A 20,119-nucleotide genomic window follows, 5' to 3' on the forward strand; every position below is an offset into this window, starting at 1 on the left:
ATAGAATTTTAATGCAAATTATACTTACTTCTGAAAATTAATTGTAAACTGCATAAATTTTATAAATAATTTTATTTATCTCAAATACTATTGATCAATAAGGTATAGTTAATACTCCATCCGTTGGTTTTACATGATCTTTTGGAACTATATTTTTGTTCCAATATATGTGACGTCTTCCAAAAATCTATGTAAAATATAGCAATAGTAGCTTTATTTACCCTTTACATTATTCATTCTAGTTAACAAATTCAATTCATCTACCTTCTACGTTAGTTAATGAAAGAGGATAGTAAAGGAAATATATAAGATGTCTTGTTTTATGTGAAAAGCCATAGAACATCATATATATAAAAACAGAGATAGTAACAATTTAAGACATTTCAATCACTTTCTTAATCAATGTGACACTTATTAAACATATATAGAGAATTTATTTATTTTTGTCTCAAAACTAGCATTCCAAGCTGTAAATCAGAATAATAGCTTTCATTATTATCCCCACTCATTAATAAAGCAAAAAAAAATACATAAACAAAAAGAAACTCGTCAGTTGAATGCTCTCTTTCTCTCGACATCGATCATGGTGTCCCCACCGTCGCAACTGCCGGTGAAGACCAAATCACAGTGAACCTTCTCCATCAACACTCTTAACATTCAAAACCGTAAATTATAGATGTAAATTTTGAATATTTCAGATTGAAAATTCAAATTAGAGTTATTTGGTTGGAAATTTGGGATTTTCTCCTCGTGACTTTGATTTTCGAAAAATTATGAGAGTAGTAGTGGATGCTCTAAGATTCATCTCTCAATTTCTTATTTGTTATACTTGATTTGTTCATTCTTATTTTGATATGTAAATTTGGATTGTGAGGTACCATAACGAAGTCATGTTTAACTAGTGGTTTGTGAACTTTTTGATTTAATAAAGTCCATTATATGTTTGAATTCGTTGTTTTACTTATTAGGATTTCACATATTGCTTGTGAAATTTTGTGGTTTTGTAGATTTCAAAAGGATATATAAAGGTCTTAGAAAAGCATTCCAGAGGATTCGATAGGAGATTCATTCCCTACCAGACTAGCACTACGTAAGTTAAAGTATCTTATTGGTTTAGAGCCGAGCAAAGCAGTATCAATAAACCAATATTTAAATGTTGGTTATATCAATACTGTTAAGAGGATTCTCAAACGAAAAGAGCTCAAGAGAATCTGAGAGACATTTATATGATATGTGATCAAACTCAGTGAGAGGAATTTAAAATTATTAGGGAAGATACTCCATGCCTTTCTCAGTAGATGCATCACAACAATGAAGAAAAATGAAGTGCGGTTTCATTTTGGAGCTCAGCCATTAAGATTCTCCATTAGGGAGTTTCACATGATGACTGTAGAGTTGTAAAATGTGTTCGTCACGTCTATTAGCATATATCTATTTATCCACTTATTGTTTGTGGGCTTAGACTGGCCATGTCCATTAAAGACCGAACCCACTAACACTCATATTTTTATGGGCTGTCATGGGTCCATAATGGACCATATATGAAGTTTTTAAATTTTAATTTATAAACCTAGAAGTACATATACAAGTTCATAAAATTAAAGTTTATCCATAAATCAATTAGTATAACAATACTTAAGTTCAAAAGAAACACATAAATAACATAAATTCATACATAATTTCATAACTCATAAGTTCAAACTCCATAAATCTATTAGTATAACAATACATAAGTTTAAAAAAAAACACATAAATAGCATAAATTCATACATAATCTCATAACTCATAAGTTCAAACTCCAAAAATGTAATAAATGCATACCTAAGTTCATATAAGAAGCATAAGTACACATAAGTCTAAGCTCATTTCTTATCTTCTCTTCCATCTTCCTCCAAGTCCAGTTCATCACCTAAGCAAACAGTCACACACAAGCAATTCATCACAAGTCCAAAAGCCAAAGTGAAACCCATAAACCATTCAAAACAAAAGAATCACATTTTATCTCTAAATCACAATACTGGTCACATCAGAACTAAACTCAATTCACCAATAATACAAAATTAACCACAAGAAAATTGGCTACTAGAAACACATAAACAACGCATAGTCTAAAACTCTGAAATAGTTGCACTATAATGTAGCTCATTACACAAGACATGAAAACAATCGACAACAAAACCTTAACTAACTGATTTGGTTGTCATATTCAGATATTATCATCAATATGCAATAGTGTCATCGCTTAATTTACTAGTTTAAAGCGAGTATCAGTAAGTTGCATGTTCCTAACCTATTCACATACTGATCATCTAACCAAATTCAAAAATAAAGAACTTACACATGAACTCAGACTTGACATGTTTCCTTAGCTTCTTCTCCAACTTCCTCCAAGGGTTCAAAACTCACTTCATCACCTAAGCAAATTTGATTATCAGTTTCAAGTACAAAGATAACCAAATTCAAAGATAAAGATGAAAAGAACTTACACTTTACATTGATTAACAATGCTATATAACCATTGTCCAAGACATTTTAAACTAGTATATTGCAACAGAGACTAGTATATAACCAAAGACTAATCTAAGGGTTGCTATCAAACACATTAGGAACAATCTAATGATCAAGGAACTTACAGTCTAAAGAGTCAAATCCCATTAGCCAATTCATTGCGCAAATCAGTGTTCGAACATTCGAAGGGAGAAGGCATCTTATATATTTGTTCAACACGCGGCTTCCAATTCTGAAGGATAATTCTGAAGCAACTGTTGTGATGGGTATGCTCAAGACGTCACATGCCATTGATGAGAGCTCCTTAAACCGATTATCATTGTCTATCCAATAGGAGAGAACATTAAAATCTTGAAGGCTATCATGTCTAAAACATGTTCTTCTAGGTACTTATCCATGGCTGATTTCCCACTACCACCAGCATTCTGTGAGAAGAAAGCGTAATACCTATGCAAACCGAAATAAAAGTAGTAATGATCAGAACTTAATGAACACAACGATCAGACCTAAATAAACACAGTAACGAACAATGCAATGAAACAAGCAAAGTAAGTAAAAAGCTTACATCTTATCCTGGTAAAGTGGTATGTGTTGCATGCTTTGATCTTGAAGTTCCAGCCATGGTTTTATTTTTGTTCTTCTTGTAAACATCAAACAACTTCTTCAGCTTCTTCCTAATATGATCCATTTTCGTCTTACTTGTGGCTGCATCTAAAGTTGTGAAGCAATATTCCAGAAATGTAAACTTCAGCTTTGGATCAAGGACGGCATCAATGGCTAAGATGTCACAATACTCCTCTCAATAATTATCGAACTTGAGCTTTACTGAAGACACCATCTCACAAATTACTTCATCCCCATTGAACTCATTTGCTCTCAGCCAGTTCTCAATCTTCCACACTTGCATAAAATAGAGATTAGATGTTGGAAAAGAAGAACCAGAAATCAGATTGGTCATCTCAGCAAATGGAGCCAAGAAATCGCAAATCATTTATGCCCTCTTCCACTTCTATTCACTTGGACAGAAATGATAAGTTGCCTCAACTTCAGCAAGATGGTGGAAGGCATCTCTATACATGATGTATCTTTCTATCATACGATGGGTGGAATTCCATCTTATTGCTACATCCATAACCAACCCTGGCAACACACCATTTCCTTTAGGTTCAATAGCCACTGTTTCCACACAACTCTCAAACAATTTCTCTCTAGATTCAGTCACTTTTACAAACTTGAAACTCTCTCTTATTTTCTCCAACGCTCCATCAATAACACTCAGTCCATCTTGAACTATCAAGTTCAAGATATGAGCAACACATCTTACGTGGAAGTACACTCCATTGTATACCAATTCTCTTTGAAGCTGCCTCTTGAGAATGAATTGCTTGTCATTTGCTGAAGCATTATCGATAGTGATTGTGAAGACTCTCTACTCTAGCCCCCACTCTTTCAACAACTCCACTATCTTCATTGCTATAGCACCACCAGTATCAAGAGGAGGAAATGCTTAAAAGCCGAGAATGCTTGGCATCAGACTCCAATCTCCATCTATGTAGTGAGCCGTCAAAGTCACATATACTCTTCAACTGTAAGAGCTTTCCATATGTCAATTGTTAAGCAAAACCTTCCTCGAATTTCATTCAATTGTTGTCTCAGTTTCAGCTTCTCCTTCTCATATATCTTCAAACAGTCGCTAGTAGCTGTAATCCTACACCAGAACTCTATACTAGGATTCACATAAATAAGTGCTTCCCTAATTCTTCTATACTCAACAAAAGAGTATGATAAGTTATGCTCAATCAAGGCTACTACAATCAACTCACGAAACACATGCTGATCTATCTTTCTACCAGTTCCAGGTGTACCAGGGACAAGATTCAAAGTACAGACTTTCATATGATGCAAAAGACTCGAGGTTCAACTCCTACGCAGGTTTAAGCAGTAGTTGTGTTTGCAGAATTTGCACTAGATGTCATTTGTGCCATCTAAATACTTCTCTCGTATTATATTATAATGCTTCCAACATTTGGAGTGTATGTGTTTACCTCCTTTTTTATGTGGGTTTCAGCTGTGCTCATGAGAGTATCCTCCACTCCTACTACTTTATCTTCATCTCCATCTGAGTTTTGATCCATCAGCTCATCCCCACTCATGTAGTATATGTCATTTAGGTTCATAATATACTCCTTGTCCATCCAGAAACAAAAAAAAAAACAAAAAAACAAAAAAACAAAAAAAATGATTTCATAAACTTATCAAGTAAACAAGCAATGAAAATTTATAAATCCATAGCTTAACTTATCAAGCAGACCTATCAAACCAAACAAACTCATATTTTAGTGATTTCAATGACTAAACTCATATACCAGAAAATGATTGCAGTGACTAAAGTTAATAAGTTAAACTAAATCTCAACGATTTAAGTGTGATTGGGTTTGATTATTGTTGTTGTGATTGGATTTGATTGTTTGTGTAGATATATGAAGTATGTGTTGTTATTGTTTGTTTTAATGTTTTTGAATTTTGTTTTTTTTTGTGGTTTATTATTGTTCATTATGTATAACAAATTTTATTAGTGATCGTTTGATGATCTTTTTGTTTTCACTATTTCTAGATATAGATTTCAAGTCATTTTAATGTCTAATTGAAAAGAGAAATAAAACAAAAAACTACGAAGATAAAAAAAAATGAAATTTTGAAGATATCAAAAACAATCTTTTTGGGACGAGTATAACAAAGTGAAGAAGGACCCGATCTTCAGCCAAATTGTGGAGATCAATGACCATAGTTTTGGGACTTTTATTCACTTCATTAACAAAAAGCTTATCAATTCAAAGTTTCATAATTTGTGGTTTATCTGTGCACGGAAGTTTTTACGCTTTTGGACCTTAATTTTAAGACGTAAACAACGTATACTTTGAAGTTGGATGAATGATAAAAAAAAATTGTAATATGATGCTTAAATGAGGTGGCAGACTAGAATAAAAAAAATAAAGAAATAACATTTTAAAGTTTGTAACAAACGGTCGTATTGAATACGATGAGAGTAGTTCAATGAACTTATGACTTTGATAATCAAAAAGAAAGAGAATATGAAGATAATTGTGTCTTTAAATTCCTGCATAACATATATTATGTATTATAAGCTTTGTGGGTGAGTGTGTTTTAGTTAAATTGATATTTTTTTCGTTTTTATTTGGTATATTAGATATTTTAAGCTTACTAATCAATTTTTGAATATTTTGTTTGAACAACAATTTGACTAAAAAAATTATTTTAACAAATTTTTATTCATTAAATGTTTATGTATATCAATATAATTTCTTGTAATTTTATTTATTAAATGTTTATTCATATCAATGTAATTATTTGTAATTTTATATGTTTTATAATTTCTTGTAACAAATTATTTTAACAAATTTTTATTTATTAAATGTTTATGTATATCAATAAGTTAGTTAAGTTGTTCTATTTTAGTAAACTTTTATTGTAATTTTAATGATTTCGGATCTTTCGTTTATATATTATAATGAATTTGAAAATGAAAACTAAATTTAAATTATATTTTGTAATTTTATAATCTGTAAAAATCTTACATTATTGAATTTGTAATTTATAAATCGCAATTAAAATCTTACTCAACTATATAACTACAATAATAAATTTAGTTTGATAATTTTTTTAATAAATTATAAATATTTTTTAAAATATTTTAATTAAAATCAAGAAAAACTTATAATTTATAAATATTAAATAAAATGTACATGTTAGGTTGTACTATTGATTTTAAAAGTAATTAAAATATATAAATGAATAAAATAACCAGTTATATTATAATTATACTACATGTTCACTTTTCTCGTAAAATCAGTTTTTCCAAATTTAGGTGAATTCTTGATTTCTTTTTTTTGTGTGAAAACACCATTAAAATTTCAGTTTTTTTTTGGTGAAAACGAAATGACAGCGCAATATAGAAGAGCATGGTGGCATGAAAAAGAGAAGGAGAATAACTTTATTTCTCTCTCTTCCCGCTCCTCCCTCTCTCCCTCCTCCTTTGACATTCTACCAGAAAAGAAAAAGGAGTTGAAATTTCAACTCTTTCGACCTATTTCTGGAGGGCTTATCGTTTCTACAAGCACCATTCTTCTCCCCAAATTTTCATTTCCTTTATTCTTGTCTCCTTCCGAGGAATCCGGTTCCGGCACAAACCCAAAACAGGTAAAGGAAAATTGTTTTTGTTTGTTCCCTTCTTTGTCCCCTTTCGATTTCTCTTTTTCTTGTTCTGATATTTGTCATTGTATGAATAAACAAAGGGTACTGCCTCATGTTTCTCTTACACAATAGCTTAGCTAACATGTCATTAGGTCTGAATAGCGATTTGCGTTTCATGGTTATGCTAAGGCCATCAATGCGTTCTCTTTAACATATACTAGATTTTGACCCGCCCTTCAGGGCGGGTATATTTTTTGTTTAAAATTTTTTAGTTTTTATAATTTTTTTTGTAATCAAATTTGTGTTAATATTAATTTAATTTGATAGAATATATACATAAATTTGGTAAAAATAATTCAATTTTGAATTTATACACAAATATAAAATTTAATTTATTTTAGCAAATCTATGTATCTATTCTATCAATTAAATTAATATCAAACACAAAATAATAACAAAAAATACAAATATAAAACTAAATTTCACAAAAAAATTAAAACAAAAAATACCCGTCAAAATATAGTTTCTATTAAAAATCCACTTAAACCCGTTAAACTCCATTTAAACATTATGTATTTTGTTAATTGATAAATTTAGTGTATGTGTAAAACTTTTCAGAATTAGAACAAATTAACGTCTAGTCCAATAAATTCTAACTTCTTGAGCTGATATGTAAGTTATGTTGTTGTAGTGTGATAATGATTTTTTTTTAAATATATCAAAGTTAATTATAATCTAAACTTATACTGTAATTGTTGGTGAAAAATAGTATTTATTTTATTTAGTAATATTAAGGGTGAGAATAAAAGTGAAAAATATTTTACATATATAGTACTATTTTATTCTCCACATAAACAAAACTCTTGAAGCTTGAGGTTGTCTTCTCCAATAATTCAGTCGCTTCTGATTTTTTTTTCGTTTGATTTACCCATTACACCACCAGCGAGAACCATAAACCCATAATACGACATGAATCCATCCGTCTATCTTCACCTTTCTCTGACCATACCAAGAGCTAACTTCACGCAAAGATCAATGTGTTTCGTATTGTAAACATTGATCACAAAACAATACAAATGAGAGATCACGTTTATATTTAGTCGGACATATACTGCATTTATTTTCATAACCGTGGGTTTTAGTTAGTATAACTGAGAACTATGGATCCGAAAATATAGGAATTAAGGAGAGGTTACGATATTATCATATGTGGTTAGTGTTTAAATATAATTAAATACAGTTACATAAAGAAAATAATAAGTGACTGTTTAAATAAATAGTTGGACTCAACTATTATCAATTGGTCATGTTCCTAATTTAATAGTATTGATGTATTCTTCAAGACTCACAATTCGTTAAAAAAAGTTTCTTTTTTTTATGAAATTGCCAACCCGATTTTGAGTTCTTGAGCCCCTCTATGGATGGTGTTTTTTTTGTTTATGGTTGTGTATGTTTTCGTTTTCAGAGAGGAGGAAATAATGGAAGGAGGAGGAGGGTCTGTTAACGAGTTACATGGCGATTCTAGTGCTGATATTGCGTTTGACTCAACGATAGAGGAGCTTTGCAACAATCTCTGTGAACTGGAGAGCTCTAAGCAGTCTCCATCAAGGCACATCTTTGGATCCTATGGTGATGATGAGTCAAAGATTGATTCTGATCTCCAACACCTCGCTTTAGGAGAGATGCACGATTTAGATATCACCAAAGATGAAGAAGGAGAAGAAGAGAAGGAAGTGGCAAAGCCTGAAGATTCCGAAATGGCAAGACCACCAAGTGCTGCTACTAAGTCAACCTCCTCAAAGTTGGATACTGAGAAACAAGTCGGTAAGAAGAACGCGAACATACCTAGCTCAGGACTCAGTAACGGCACGAGGAAGAAGAAAACAGGAACAGCAAAGTCACTAAACGGAAACGAAGAGCCATCATCTGAAAACGTGGAGCTGGCACGTTTCTTACTGAACCAAGCGAGGAACTTGGTTAGCTCCGGCGAAAACATCAACAAAGCTCTCGAGCTAACTCTCCGAGCTAATAAGCTCTTCGAGGCTTCCGCAAACAACGGGAAGCCGTGTTTGGAATGGATCATGTGTTTCCATGTCACAGCAGCGATCCACTGCAGGTTAAAGGAGTACAACGAGGCGATCCCGCTTCTTGAACGTTCCATCGAGATACCGGTTCTCGAAGAAGGCGAAGAGCACGCGCTAGCCAAATTCGCTGGTCTGATGCAGTTAGGCGACACTTACGCGATGGTGGAGCAGCTAGAGAACTCGATCTCCTGTTACACCGAAGGGTTGAAGATACAGACGAAGGTTTTGGGAGACAACGATCCAAGAGTTGGCGAAACGTGCAGATACTTAGCTGAAGCTCTGGTGCAAGCGTTACGGTTTGACGAGGCTGAGAAGGTTTGTCAAACGGCTCTCTCTATACATAGAGAGAATGGTTTACCAGCTTCGCTCGCGGAGGCGGCAGATAGGAGGCTAATGGGACTTATCTGCGAGACCAAAGGAGACCACGAGAACGCCCTTGAGCATCTGGTGTTAGCCAGCATGGCTATGGCGGCGAACGGACAAGAGTCTGAGGTTGCTTTTGTTGATTCCAGCATCGGTGACTCCTACTTGTCTTTGTCACGGTTCGATGAAGCGATCTGTGCTTACCAAAAGTCTCTCACAGCGCTTAAGACATCAAAGGGAGAGAACCATCCAGCTGTTGGTTCGATTTACATCCGTTTAGCTGATCTCTACAACCGAACCGGGAAAGTTAGAGAAGCGAAGTCTTACTGTGACAACGCTCTTCGGATATACGAGTCGCATAGCCTAGAGATTTCTCCTGAGGAGATTGCTAGCGGTCTTACGGATATCTCTGTGATCTACGAGTCTATGAACGAGGTGGAGCAAGCTGTGACGTTGTTGCAAAAGGTGCTGAAGATATACACTGACTCTCCTGGTCATAAGATGATGATTGTGGGTATCGAAGCTCAGATGGGAGTGTTGTATTATATGATGGGGAAGTACTTGGACTCGTACAACACGTTCAAGAAAGCTGTCTCGAAGCTACGTGCGACGGGGAAGAAACAATCGACGTTTTTCGGAATCGCGCTTAACCAAATGGGTTTGGCTTGCGTTCAGCTCGACGCTATAGAGGAGGCTGTTGAGTTGTTTGAAGAAGCCAAGTGTATTTTGGAACAAGAGTGTGGTCCTTATCATCCTGAAACGCTTGGATTGTACAACAACCTTGCAGGAGCTTATGATGCAATTGGCAGGTACTTACTTGTGTTATAATGTCTGTTTCTAACTATTGTGCCTTAAACAAACTGCGGTTGGGTTGTGATTATAGGTTGGATGATGCAATTGAGCTGCTAGGGCATGTGGTTGGGGCTCGAGAGGAGAATCTAGGGACAGCGAATCCTGGAACAGAAGAGGGGAAGAGAAGGTTGGTCCAACTATTGAAAGAAGCTGGTAAGGTTACAGGAAGGAAGGCTAAATCCCTCCAGACTCTAATTGATTCTGATCTCATGACTTTCTCAGCTCTTCGTTAATACATATCCTGTTGTTTACCTTTTTCTTCTATATATAGAAAAATGTGCATACGTTATTTTTTGTCATTTGTGATTATTGTTTGTGGAAGTTCATTTGTCTTTGATTCGGTGTACTTTGGATAACACTCTCACATATTTGTTTTAATTGTTGAATGAGAAGATCATTACCACTTTAGATAACTGTTAAAGTCATGTTCATCTCATAAAGAAAAGACAAGTATCCATTTCTCTTGTAGCTTTGTTCATCTACAAATATAACAATAGTTTTACTACATATTTTTAGTAGCTAACCCAGAGAGTAACCACAAGCGGTTTGGTTATGTCGTGAAATACTAAGCACTTGGAAGATGGAAATAGCTGGGGGGGATGCACGAACTAAACATCTAGATTTTACTGATACTTTTTGCTCACTCTAGTACTAGCCATTGGTTATTCTCGGATCTTCTCTGTTGTGGCCTGACTATCAAAGGATTGACAAAAGGTATACCAAGTGTGTTTCCCTATGCAAACATTGTCAACCTACACTTACATATTGATCTTTTGAGTTTCATCTTTACTAAGTATCTCATTCATATACCATACAACGACTGTATTCCTCCTCACATTTGAGCAACATTATCAACCTACAACCTTCTAGCTTCATTTTGGATGGGGAAAACGGTTTACGGTTTTTTTGGTTTATGATTTAGTTGGTTTCATGTTGATTTCCTCGAATGTGAATAGCCTAATGTCACCTTACCTCCTAACACATTGATCGTTTGTTGATATAATACATTGGTGGTGGTGTCCAAAACGTATTCTCAAGATAAGCAGAGTGGTGTCCAAAAACTTAATGGTAATATCGAAGCCGCTACCTCATCTGGAGGCTCTCAAAATACCCTTCACAATATTTGATGACGTGGCAATTGACAACGTAATTAAACCAACTTTATGCCCCAAGTAAGTCTCTTACCAGGTCAACCCGACCGCTTTTAAACTGCCGCTCCAAAGCTCGTAACCAAAAAACCCTCGAAAACCCTAAAACGGCGCCTATTTCCTTTCAGTATTTTCTCTGAGAAAATACTCCTCCTCCTCCGTTCGCCGCCATGTTTGAGTACCGTTGTAGCTCCATCGACTGGAAGCCTTCTCCAATCGTAGCTCTTGCTACCAGCCCCGACGGTTCTCAGGTCGCCGCAGCTCGCGAGGACGGTTCTCTTGAACTTTGGCTCGTCTCTCCCGGTACTGTCTCCTGGCACTGTCAACTCGTACGCGCTCTTATTCTTCTCTTCCAGTTAACAAATTTTCTATAAGATTCATGAAGTATATATCCAGTTAATTTGTGTTTTTTTACTTCTATCTTGAGGTTAGATCATCCATGGAGATCCAAAATCGAGAATCTCGCACCTTGCCTGGATTGGTGTTGGTTCTAAAGGTTCCTCTATGTTACTTTCGTCTAGCATAGATGGCACGATTTCAGAGTGGGATCTTTTTGACTTGAAGCAGAAGGTTGATATCACTAAGCTAAACCTTCTAGCTTCTTGTATTGTACTTGACAGGTTTTGCTTGTTAATCACTCAATTCTATTTATCAATCTGATTGTATAGGTCGTATTAGAGTCAATTGGAGTATCAATCTGGCAAATGGCTGTGGCTCCTCCCTCCATTAAAGCAGGAGGTAAAGGACCTGAGCTGATTCAGAATAGACTGAGTGTAAAATCAGATGACGAGGAAGAAAGTGGAACTGAAGATGATTCGCAGTTGAACGAGAAATCAGAGGTCTGTGATAGGCATCTTGCAGCTGCCTGTGATGATGGCTGCGTGAGGATATATTCTATCTCTGAATCCGACAAGTTAACTTACTATAGATCGTTGCCTCGGGTCAGTGGTGAGACATCTTCACGCCCCCCCTTACTATACCAATCATTTTGATCCTTCGTTGTTATATCTGCTTAGAGCTTTATGGATCATTGTTTTTACAGGACGTGCTTTAAGTGTGACGTGGAGTTTGGACGCACAGAGAATCTTTTCTGGCAGTAGTGATGGGTGAGGATATTTTTATTTTACGTTCTATGCTTATTTGATTGGAAAGAAGGCCACTTGAATGTTTTTCTATTTGTCTAAGTAAAAAATTATTTGTAGGTTGATAAGATGCTGGGATGCTAACCTCGGCCATGAGGTATATAGAATTACTGTTGGACTTGGAGGGCTTGGAAATGGGTCCGAGCTCTGCATTTGGTCACTTCTTGCGTTGAGGTATAAATTATTGTGCTCTTATGTTGGTTTTGTGTTTTATTTTTTTCTCTATTGCTAATGACCTACATTTTATTCTCTAGATGTGGAGTTCTTGTCAGCGGAGATAGTACAGGAACTGTCCAGTTTTGGGATAGCCAACATGGAACTCTTTTGCAGGCGCATTCTAATCACAAGGGTGATGTCAATGCTCTTGCGGCATCCCCAAGTCATGACCGCGTGTTTTCTGCAGGTGCTGATGGGCAGGTAAATGATACTACTGGTGTTTTCTCTCATGTGAATTTTAGTTGACAATTGTTGTATCCTAAAGACTGGTTTCCCTTTGACGAGACATGGGACTTAAATAAAGTAGAGAAACATATGGTTTGACCAATTTTAAGGTTTTTTTCTTTCTAATACTCTGTCATCCATTTGTAGCTTATTCTATATAAGCTCGCTGGTGGTACATTTAAGTCGCAAGATTTGAACCCTTCTTCCACCATGAAGTGGGATTATATTGGTTGTGCTAGGGCTCATACGCATGACATCAGAGCTCTAACTGTGGCAGTGCCAATAAGTTCCGAAGGTCAGTAGCTTCTTCAGTTGTTCTATTTTTTTTTTCCACTAAAATTTGCAATCAAAATTCATGCTAGAGTTGAAGGATCACATACACAGAGAAAACTCAAAGCATTCAATAGAAGATGATCAGAAACTAGAACACAAAATGCGTTAGAGTTTCTCCCTTTGTTAAAACATATAAACCTTGACTAACGCAGCTAACCTCCGAGCTCTTTTGTCGCCCATAATCTCTTACATGTGCAAATATTCGTTTTCTTTGTGTCTATTGCATTCAATACCTAATTCTATTAAACTACTTTATAATAATCACAAGAAAAGAAACCCTAGCATTGGTTTTGGGCATGGGCCATGATGCGTATCAGGATTCATATGTGAACAATGTTATCCTGTATCTAGATCTAGAAGCAGCCCTTCTTTCTGTTATTTTGTGGTTGTTAAACTTCCTCCTTTTGCAGGCACCTTTCCAGACAGTTATGCAAAGAGGAAAAGTCGTAAACAGCGCAAGAAGGACAAGCCGACTGGTTTCAGTTACCATAAATGGGCACACTTGGGGGCTCCAATGCTCATTTCAGCTGGTGATGATGCGAAGCTTTTTGCATACTCGGTTCAAGAGTTTACTAAGTTCTCTCCACATGATATATGTCCTGCCCCTCAGAGAGTACCTATGCAGATGGTACATAACACAGTGTTCAATCAGACTTCTCTTCTCATGGTTCAGGAATCTTGTTCTTTAGATATTCTTCGTATTCACATAAGCAGTGATTGTAGTGGGCGTATCTCCACCAAGCCATTAGTTCGTGTTAAAAGTAAAGATGCCCGGAAGATCATATGCAGTGCAATTTCTAACACAGGATCACTTTTTGCGTATTCTGACCAAATTCGCCCAAGCCTGTTTGAGCTGGAGAAAAATAAACTTGGAAAGAATCCATGGAGTCCCAACAGAAAGCGACTCCCCAGTCTTCCATTTGCTCATTCCATGGTCTTCAGCTGTGACTCCTCTCGGCTGATAATAGCTGGGCATGATAGAAAGATATATGTATGTGCTAATTTTTCTTTTACTTGCTTGTCCTTATCAAATATCTGAACTTTATTTTGTTGGCTCTGGCAGATTGTTGAAATTGATAACATGGAGCTATTAGATACTCTTACTCCACGCCAGGAAGGCCAGGAAGGCCAGGAAAATGATTCTCCTCCTCGTGAGCCTCCAATTTTAAAAATGTATACTAGCTCAGATGATCGTTGGCTAGCTGCTATCAATTGCTTTGGGGACATTTATGTGTTCGACCTGGAAACACAGAGGTAAACATTGTTGTGATCCCTATCTGCTTACAATATATATTAAGACTTGTTCACAGTAGTACTCTATCATCAGAGCATTATGAATATATAAATATGGCTTTGCATATATCCAAGCAGCTCCTTGTAAATTTCTTCTCATTCAGGCTTTGATTATGACTGATTACAGGCAGCATTGGTTCATGTCAAGGCTTGATGGTGCATCTGTTGCAGCCGCTGGTTTTCATCCCAGGGACAATAACATGCTTGTGATCTCAACCTCTTCAAACCAGGTCTTTGCATTGGACGTGGAGGCTAGAGAGTTGGGCAAGTGGTCATTGCGACATACTTTTTGTTTGCCAAAGAGCTTCCAAGAGTTTCCTGGTGAGGTCGTAGGGCTATCATTCTCTCCATCACCGAGCTCATCATCTGTAATCATTTACAGTTCCAGGTACTAAAGATTTATTATCACCAATGACAACTTGTGCTCATAAGTAAAGTAAACCGTTCTTATCGCGACCCTTGTATTTGTTGTTGCAAAGCAGAGCAAAGTGTTTGATTGAGTTCGGGAAGCCGACAGAACAAGGCGAAGAGATGGATTTGACATTCGGCAGCATTGGGTTGGAGAAACTGGGAAGCGGGAACAGAAAGCGTAGGTTGGAGGAATATAAAAAAGAGAGCAAGAAGGGTAAGGAGAGAGAGACGTTTGAAATGGGAACGTGGAAGCATCCGGTTTTATATCTAAGACATCTATCAAAAAGTGCAACATTGGTCGTAGAGAAACCATGGATAGAAGTTATCAAGGGTTTAGATTCCCAGCCAGTTCACAGACATATATTCGGGACATAAGGGAGAGGCTCTTTCTCTGAAGAGAGTTTCCATTTCAATTTTTGAAGTCAAGCTTTACGCATTAGAGAAGTCGAAGAGTGTCAGTGGACGAAGAAGTATAGTTGCTTTCTATATGTTGTGCAATATTATATGTTTCGAAGGATTTTGTAAGAGCCTCTCAATTAGTCTGTTTTTGGTTTTGTTGTTTATTCGTTTATTTTAACTTTTAGCTTGTTCTATTCGTCCTTGTTAGATACTGAGTTTTGCTAGCTCATAATTTTATTGAATATTAAGAATCTTTTTTTTGTTCACTTATATGTTAAAAACTTTTAGTTGCCGCTAATATGGGGACTCTGCTCATTCCAACGTAATTAACAGTACTTGATGTAAAGATTAGTCGACAAACTAGCGATAAGAAGTGATGATAAAATCATCTCATAAGGTTATCTTAACTAGAATTTATGGTAGGATCCGTTACCATAAAAAATGGTGGATATGGGACCAATTAACAAATCTCGCAATCATCAAAAGACAAAATCTTTAACATGCATGGAGCGTTAGGCTCCACAAACAAAACGTAACACTTTTCTTATAACGGATTCCAACCCCCTTTTCCCCTGAATTCAGAATCAAGAAAGTACAAGAGAGATGAGCAAAACCACCACGAAAGCGGAAAGGTTATATGTGTCGACCAAACATACGATGTTAAACGGCAAAGCCAGAATCTCAAGAAAAAAAAGCTATTAAGACACGTACGAGAAAAGAAGCCCCCAGACGTCAACTAAAAAATCCCCACGTGTCTCTCCTTCTTCTCCCACCGTTGCATGGTTCAGACACACGCTGCAACTGCCTCGTGTTCCTCCCCCGCGACCAATCACTTACAGACACAAACATCTCCAACAACCAAAGACGCCAATAACGCTTAACAAAACTTTGAATATACATTGCATGTAGTAAAAAAATTACTAAAGTTTAAACCAAAAACTGGTGATAGGTGTAGGCACGCATGACGTCCAGCACCAACACGCGTTGCGGTGACAACCATTGTGATTGGTGAACCGAACCACATCCCATAGCATCTCTTTGTAAAAAACGGCACATTAAACTTACTTCTCCACACGTGTCCCTATCCCCAACCCTCACTAACACGTACCCATCCTTTACTCTCCAAATGTCTTTCTTCCTTAATATTCGCCTCTCTCTTATTGGCTCTTCACTCTCCTTATTATAACCTTCACCTCTCGTCACCTTCTCTACTGATCTCTCAACATCCATCTTCTTTTTTCTTCCTTCTTCTTGTGGTTGAGTTTTGTTTTCCTTTAGTTTGACGCAATGATAAAGATACTCAGCCCTCATAACTCTCACTCGACCACCACCACAACTCTTAAAACAGCTGAGATCTTGTCCAAGTACAGACCTATTGCTCCTAAGCCAGGGACGACTCCTCAAGTTAACGATAATGACTCTTCTTCTTCCTCTATGTCCCACAAGATCAGCCAATCTCCTTACCTCCGTAACCTCAGGCCTCAGCTTCAAGCTCGTCCCACGAGAACACGCAAGCGAGGCCGAGGCGGCATGGGTCCAACGTCTCCTCTTTCGTTGAAGAGACACAAGCCGTCATCATCTGCTTCTACCACCACTACTACTCCACAACGCGTGTTTGGCCCTATTAAAACGCTGTCGTTTCAGGCTTTCTCTCACGCTGGGATACCTAACCTCGCACAAGTTGGCTACGCCTTGGAGAATGGTGGCTCTCCTGCTTTGGTGACTCTGCCTCTTCTTCAATGCTCTCCTCCTCCTTCCAAATGCATGGAGCCAGAGATCAAAGTAAAAGAAGCCATTGATCTAAACAAGACCGCTGAAGTGATACAAGAGAGAGATTTCTTGAAGCAACTTCAAGAACCTATCACCACAACAACCACAAGCAAGGTCATAGCGCCTCAGGCCATAAGACCGGTTTGCTCAAGGATCAACGTAGCATGCATTAATCCACTAACTAACCCATCTCAAATCATCAAGAAGTCACCTCAAGATGTGGAAGAGGAGTTCGAATCCGATGACTTACCAGCCATAATCTCCGATGCCAACAACAGAGTCAGGCTCGTGAACTCGGCATACAAGGAAATGATGGGGCAGCCTGAGTGCTCGTGGCTAGACTCGATGGTAAGAGGGAAGAGGATTTGTGGGGAAGTGATGATCCGTTGCTGTGAAGCCAAGATTCCGGAGAACAATGGGTTCTCTTGCTGGGTGAGGATAGAGTGGGGGAGAGGCGGTAAGGAGGAGTTTGTGCATGCCTTCTGCGATGTGATGAAACTTGAGTGTGATTCCAAGGATTACGTCTTTACGTGGAGGTTCCACACAACCACAAGAGAAAACTTGTCGACCAAGCTGTCATGCTTAGTTTAGGGTTTGGAGTAAAAATGTGGTGTTGTTCTTTTGTAGTGGTTTAGCGTAATGCAATGGCGTAATGATATATAATATTATAGTTAAATATGTAAATCTCGGTTAGTTATAGTTTATGCTGTTACAATACTCTATGAAGAACAACGTGCTGAGAATGCTTTCTCTCGTGACGAAACATAACTATTCAAAAGCAACGTGGCTCACAGATTTATATAACTGTGCTTCTTACACTAACATGCAACAAATTACAGCTAACGAACTTTGTTTATCAAAATTTTTTATCATCAAGCCTAGAATCTGCCACTTTACTACAACTTTGTTTAGAGACTGAAGAAGATTTATGTTGGTTTTACTCGTAGTTTTGCCCGAGTAACTTAGAAAAAAATCTTTCAAGTCAAATGAAACTCTGTATCGGAGCAAACTGCTGCATGTCATGTCTTCAATGCCTGCTTAGGCTGTTCTTGAGCACAGCTTTCAACTTTTCGATGTCACCAGCCTCTTCCATGGAGAATAGATTCAGCATCCTTGAGCCGTTTCTCAATACCTAAATGTTTCCATCCTCCTCTAGTTGAAACTCCTCCCACCATACTTGAATATTCATCTGCGCCATCCAAAGCCACCTGATGGTTTTTGCGGCGTTTCCATAGCAGAAACTAACAAACCTGTGTACTTGGGAATTTAGGCCCGTCCCTTGAGTGCTGTGGATCTTCAAAGCAGCTAAAAACAAAGTGTTTGGTATCTGTCTTGATTCATAAGGACCTAGGGCCATCTCTGTAGATTGATTGGAGCTTTATCGATCTCTGCAGCACACTAACATAGGGATAGAAGATGATACCATGTCTCCCACCCGGAAGAGTTTGCTCTAGATAGCTCACCAACACTTCAAACTGTCCCAAAAGAGCGTAAGCGAGATGATCCGTGAGTTCTTGATCCCACTGTATTTCCCCAACCACCTCATCTTTACAAGAAACATCAGTAACACAATTGCTTCCTCTTCTTTTCTTCAAGGATTGTTATGAATATAAATTGATAATGTAAGCGAAACCAATCATGCAATAAAATATGAGAAGAAAGAATGAGACCATCATTTTGCTCGAGTTTCTTGTCTGAGGCAATTATGATAAAGTTGAGAATAACAAAGGATCAAATCCCAAAAGCAATACAATGAAAAATAACATGTTTGATATGATTCCAATAATAAAACCCCATTATGTCCTTATAGGGTGGTTACTTCTTGTTAAGCAGCATCAGAGGTGACAAGAATAAAAAGTGGCGTCTCTCCTAGCTTCTCCCTTCCCTTGAGCACAGGTAACTCAATGACGCAAGCACACTCAGCAATCGTCACTCCTACTCGCTCTGCAACCACAGAAAATAAAGAGTTTTGTTTTTGTTTATTACAGGCAAAAATGCTGGCATTAGTCAAAAAAGGGTGGGGTTGGAGTTTACCAAGGAGACGGATAGCAGCAGCGAGAGTGCCACCAGTGGCAATGAGGTCATCAATGATGATAGCACGCTCACCAGGCTCAACAGCACCTACATGCATCTCTATCTTATCTGTTCCATACTCCAAAGAATACTCCTCCGAGATCACCTTCCCTGTTCCATGAAGAAACCACCAAATGATTCATTCATTAGGATAAACAAGCAAGGCGGCGATATCAACATGGTGCTGCTTACTAAGTGGTGTCTAAATGACTTTAACAAACACATTTCTCGTAATAGCCCAAGATAGTCCAAAACTCAATAGCAAACAACCACTTAGGCTACTGGAAAAAGAAAACGACAGAGCAGGCTAGCAGCTAGATAAAAAATGACATTGAAGTAACTCTAAATCAAAATAACAAAGGAAAGGAAAGAATAAGATACCAGGAAGCTTCTTGGGCTTCCTCATGGGAACAAATTTGGCACCAATAGCCAACGCAATGGGAGGTCCAAAAATGAAACCTCTTGCTTCCACACCTGTAACCATTTCATTACATACAAAAAGGAATCAACTTTCACCATTAAGGGGCGAATAGAGAGTAGGCTTATTGGAAACAGACATGTATGTTAAAGGGTATGAAAGAGTTAGTTAGTTAGTTAGTTACCAGCAACAACAGAGATGCCTTTGCCTTTGTATCTTTCAACAAAAATATCAACGGTGTCCTTAAAGGCCTCAGTGTCCAGAAGCAGCGTCGTTATGTCTTGAAACATGATCCCTGTTCAAAAGTATCCAATTCCATAAGACCAAACAAAAACATTAACACAGATCAATCTTTAAACTAGTGGAAAGAGGAGGTTCGATCAAAAGCAGACCTGGTTTAGGGAAGTCGGGGATGACTCTAATGGAAGATGCGATCTTGGGGATTCTGGGATCTTGCACATCTTCTTTGGTTGCCATGGTTTCACTGTCCAGACTAACTTTGCTACTGTTATTAACACCAAAGAATCGGGAGAAGAACAAATGAGAGAAGGCGTCGTCAAGATGCAAACACACAGACCTAGTGTAACGATATAAAAATACCAATTTATCCAAATGATTTTCTCGCTTTGCCGGAATTGCCCCCACCCACCAAAATCTCTTATTTTCTTTTAT

The 20,119-nt window shown here is 37.3% G+C and overlaps 4 protein-coding genes across 4 annotated transcripts; 3 read left to right on the forward strand and 1 right to left on the reverse strand.

The window, feature by feature from the left end:
* Positions 1–22: 22 nt before the first annotated feature.
* LOC103839034 (protein KINESIN LIGHT CHAIN-RELATED 3) lies at positions 23–10,444 on the forward strand. Its single transcript, XM_009115511.3, has 3 exons — positions 23–6,726; positions 8,186–9,976; positions 10,051–10,444. Exons 2-3 carry the CDS (start codon positions 8,199–8,201, stop codon positions 10,250–10,252), a joined length of 1,980 nt encoding a protein of 659 aa, XP_009113759.1. The 5' UTR covers positions 23–6,726; positions 8,186–8,198; the 3' UTR covers positions 10,253–10,444.
* Positions 10,445–10,691: 247 nt separating this feature from the next.
* On the forward strand, positions 10,692–15,452 carry LOC103839035 (WD repeat-containing protein PCN). The gene is made up of 11 exons (XM_009115512.2): positions 10,692–11,496; positions 11,600–11,737; positions 11,836–12,115; positions 12,210–12,273; positions 12,370–12,483; positions 12,564–12,726; positions 12,898–13,045; positions 13,494–14,074; positions 14,147–14,337; positions 14,504–14,764; positions 14,859–15,452. The coding sequence occupies exons 1-11, from the start codon at positions 11,338–11,340 to the stop codon at positions 15,160–15,162; spliced, it is 2,403 nt and encodes an 800-aa protein (XP_009113760.1). The 5' UTR covers positions 10,692–11,337; the 3' UTR covers positions 15,163–15,452.
* Positions 15,453–16,358: 906 nt separating this feature from the next.
* LOC103839036 lies at positions 16,359–17,813 on the forward strand. The gene has a single exon (XM_009115513.3). The coding sequence runs from the start codon at positions 16,474–16,476 to the stop codon at positions 17,545–17,547; it is 1,074 nt and encodes a 357-aa protein (XP_009113761.1). The 5' UTR covers positions 16,359–16,473; the 3' UTR covers positions 17,548–17,813.
* A 766-nt stretch (positions 17,814–18,579) lies between these two features.
* Positions 18,580–20,102, reverse strand: LOC103839038 (adenine phosphoribosyltransferase 1). Its single transcript, XM_009115514.3, has 5 exons — positions 19,840–20,102; positions 19,632–19,742; positions 19,411–19,503; positions 18,991–19,140; positions 18,580–18,900 (listed from the first exon to the last, which is right to left on the reverse strand). Exons 1-5 carry the CDS (start codon positions 19,922–19,924, stop codon positions 18,782–18,784), a joined length of 558 nt encoding a protein of 185 aa, XP_009113762.1. The 5' UTR covers positions 19,925–20,102; the 3' UTR covers positions 18,580–18,781.
* Positions 20,103–20,119: the final 17 nt, after the last annotated feature.

This window comes from Brassica rapa, chromosome A09 (genome assembly GCF_000309985.2).
Source record: "Brassica rapa cultivar Chiifu-401-42 chromosome A09, CAAS_Brap_v3.01, whole genome shotgun sequence".
Classification (NCBI taxonomy): Eukaryota; Viridiplantae; Streptophyta; class Magnoliopsida; order Brassicales; family Brassicaceae; genus Brassica; species Brassica rapa.

Bases quoted from the DNA above. Each gene is read 5' to 3' on its own strand.
- LOC103839034 (XM_009115511.3), top strand. From the start codon at position 8,199: ATGGAAGGAGGAGGAGGGTCTGTTAACGAGTTACATGGCGATTCTAGT. The intron at 9,977-10,050 runs GTACTTACTTGT...TTGTGATTATAG, and splicing joins GCTTATGATGCAATTGGCAG to GTTGGATGATGCAATTGAGC.
- LOC103839035 (XM_009115512.2), top strand. From the start codon at position 11,338: ATGTTTGAGTACCGTTGTAGCTCCATCGACTGGAAGCCTTCTCCAATC. The intron at 12,116-12,209 runs GTGAGACATCTT...TTGTTTTTACAG, and splicing joins ATCGTTGCCTCGGGTCAGTG to GACGTGCTTTAAGTGTGACG. The intron at 14,765-14,858 runs GTACTAAAGATT...GTTGCAAAGCAG, and splicing joins GTAATCATTTACAGTTCCAG to AGCAAAGTGTTTGATTGAGT.
- LOC103839036 (XM_009115513.3), top strand. From the start codon at position 16,474: ATGATAAAGATACTCAGCCCTCATAACTCTCACTCGACCACCACCACA.
- LOC103839038 (XM_009115514.3), bottom strand. From the start codon at position 19,924: ATGGCAACCAAAGAAGATGTGCAAGATCCCAGAATCCCCAAGATCGCA. The intron at 19,743-19,839 runs GTCTGCTTTTGA...ACTTTTGAACAG, and splicing joins CCCCGACTTCCCTAAACCAG to GGATCATGTTTCAAGACATA. The intron at 18,901-18,990 runs GTAAACTCCAAC...CTGTGGTTGCAG, and splicing joins TGCTGCTATCCGTCTCCTTG to AGCGAGTAGGAGTGACGATT.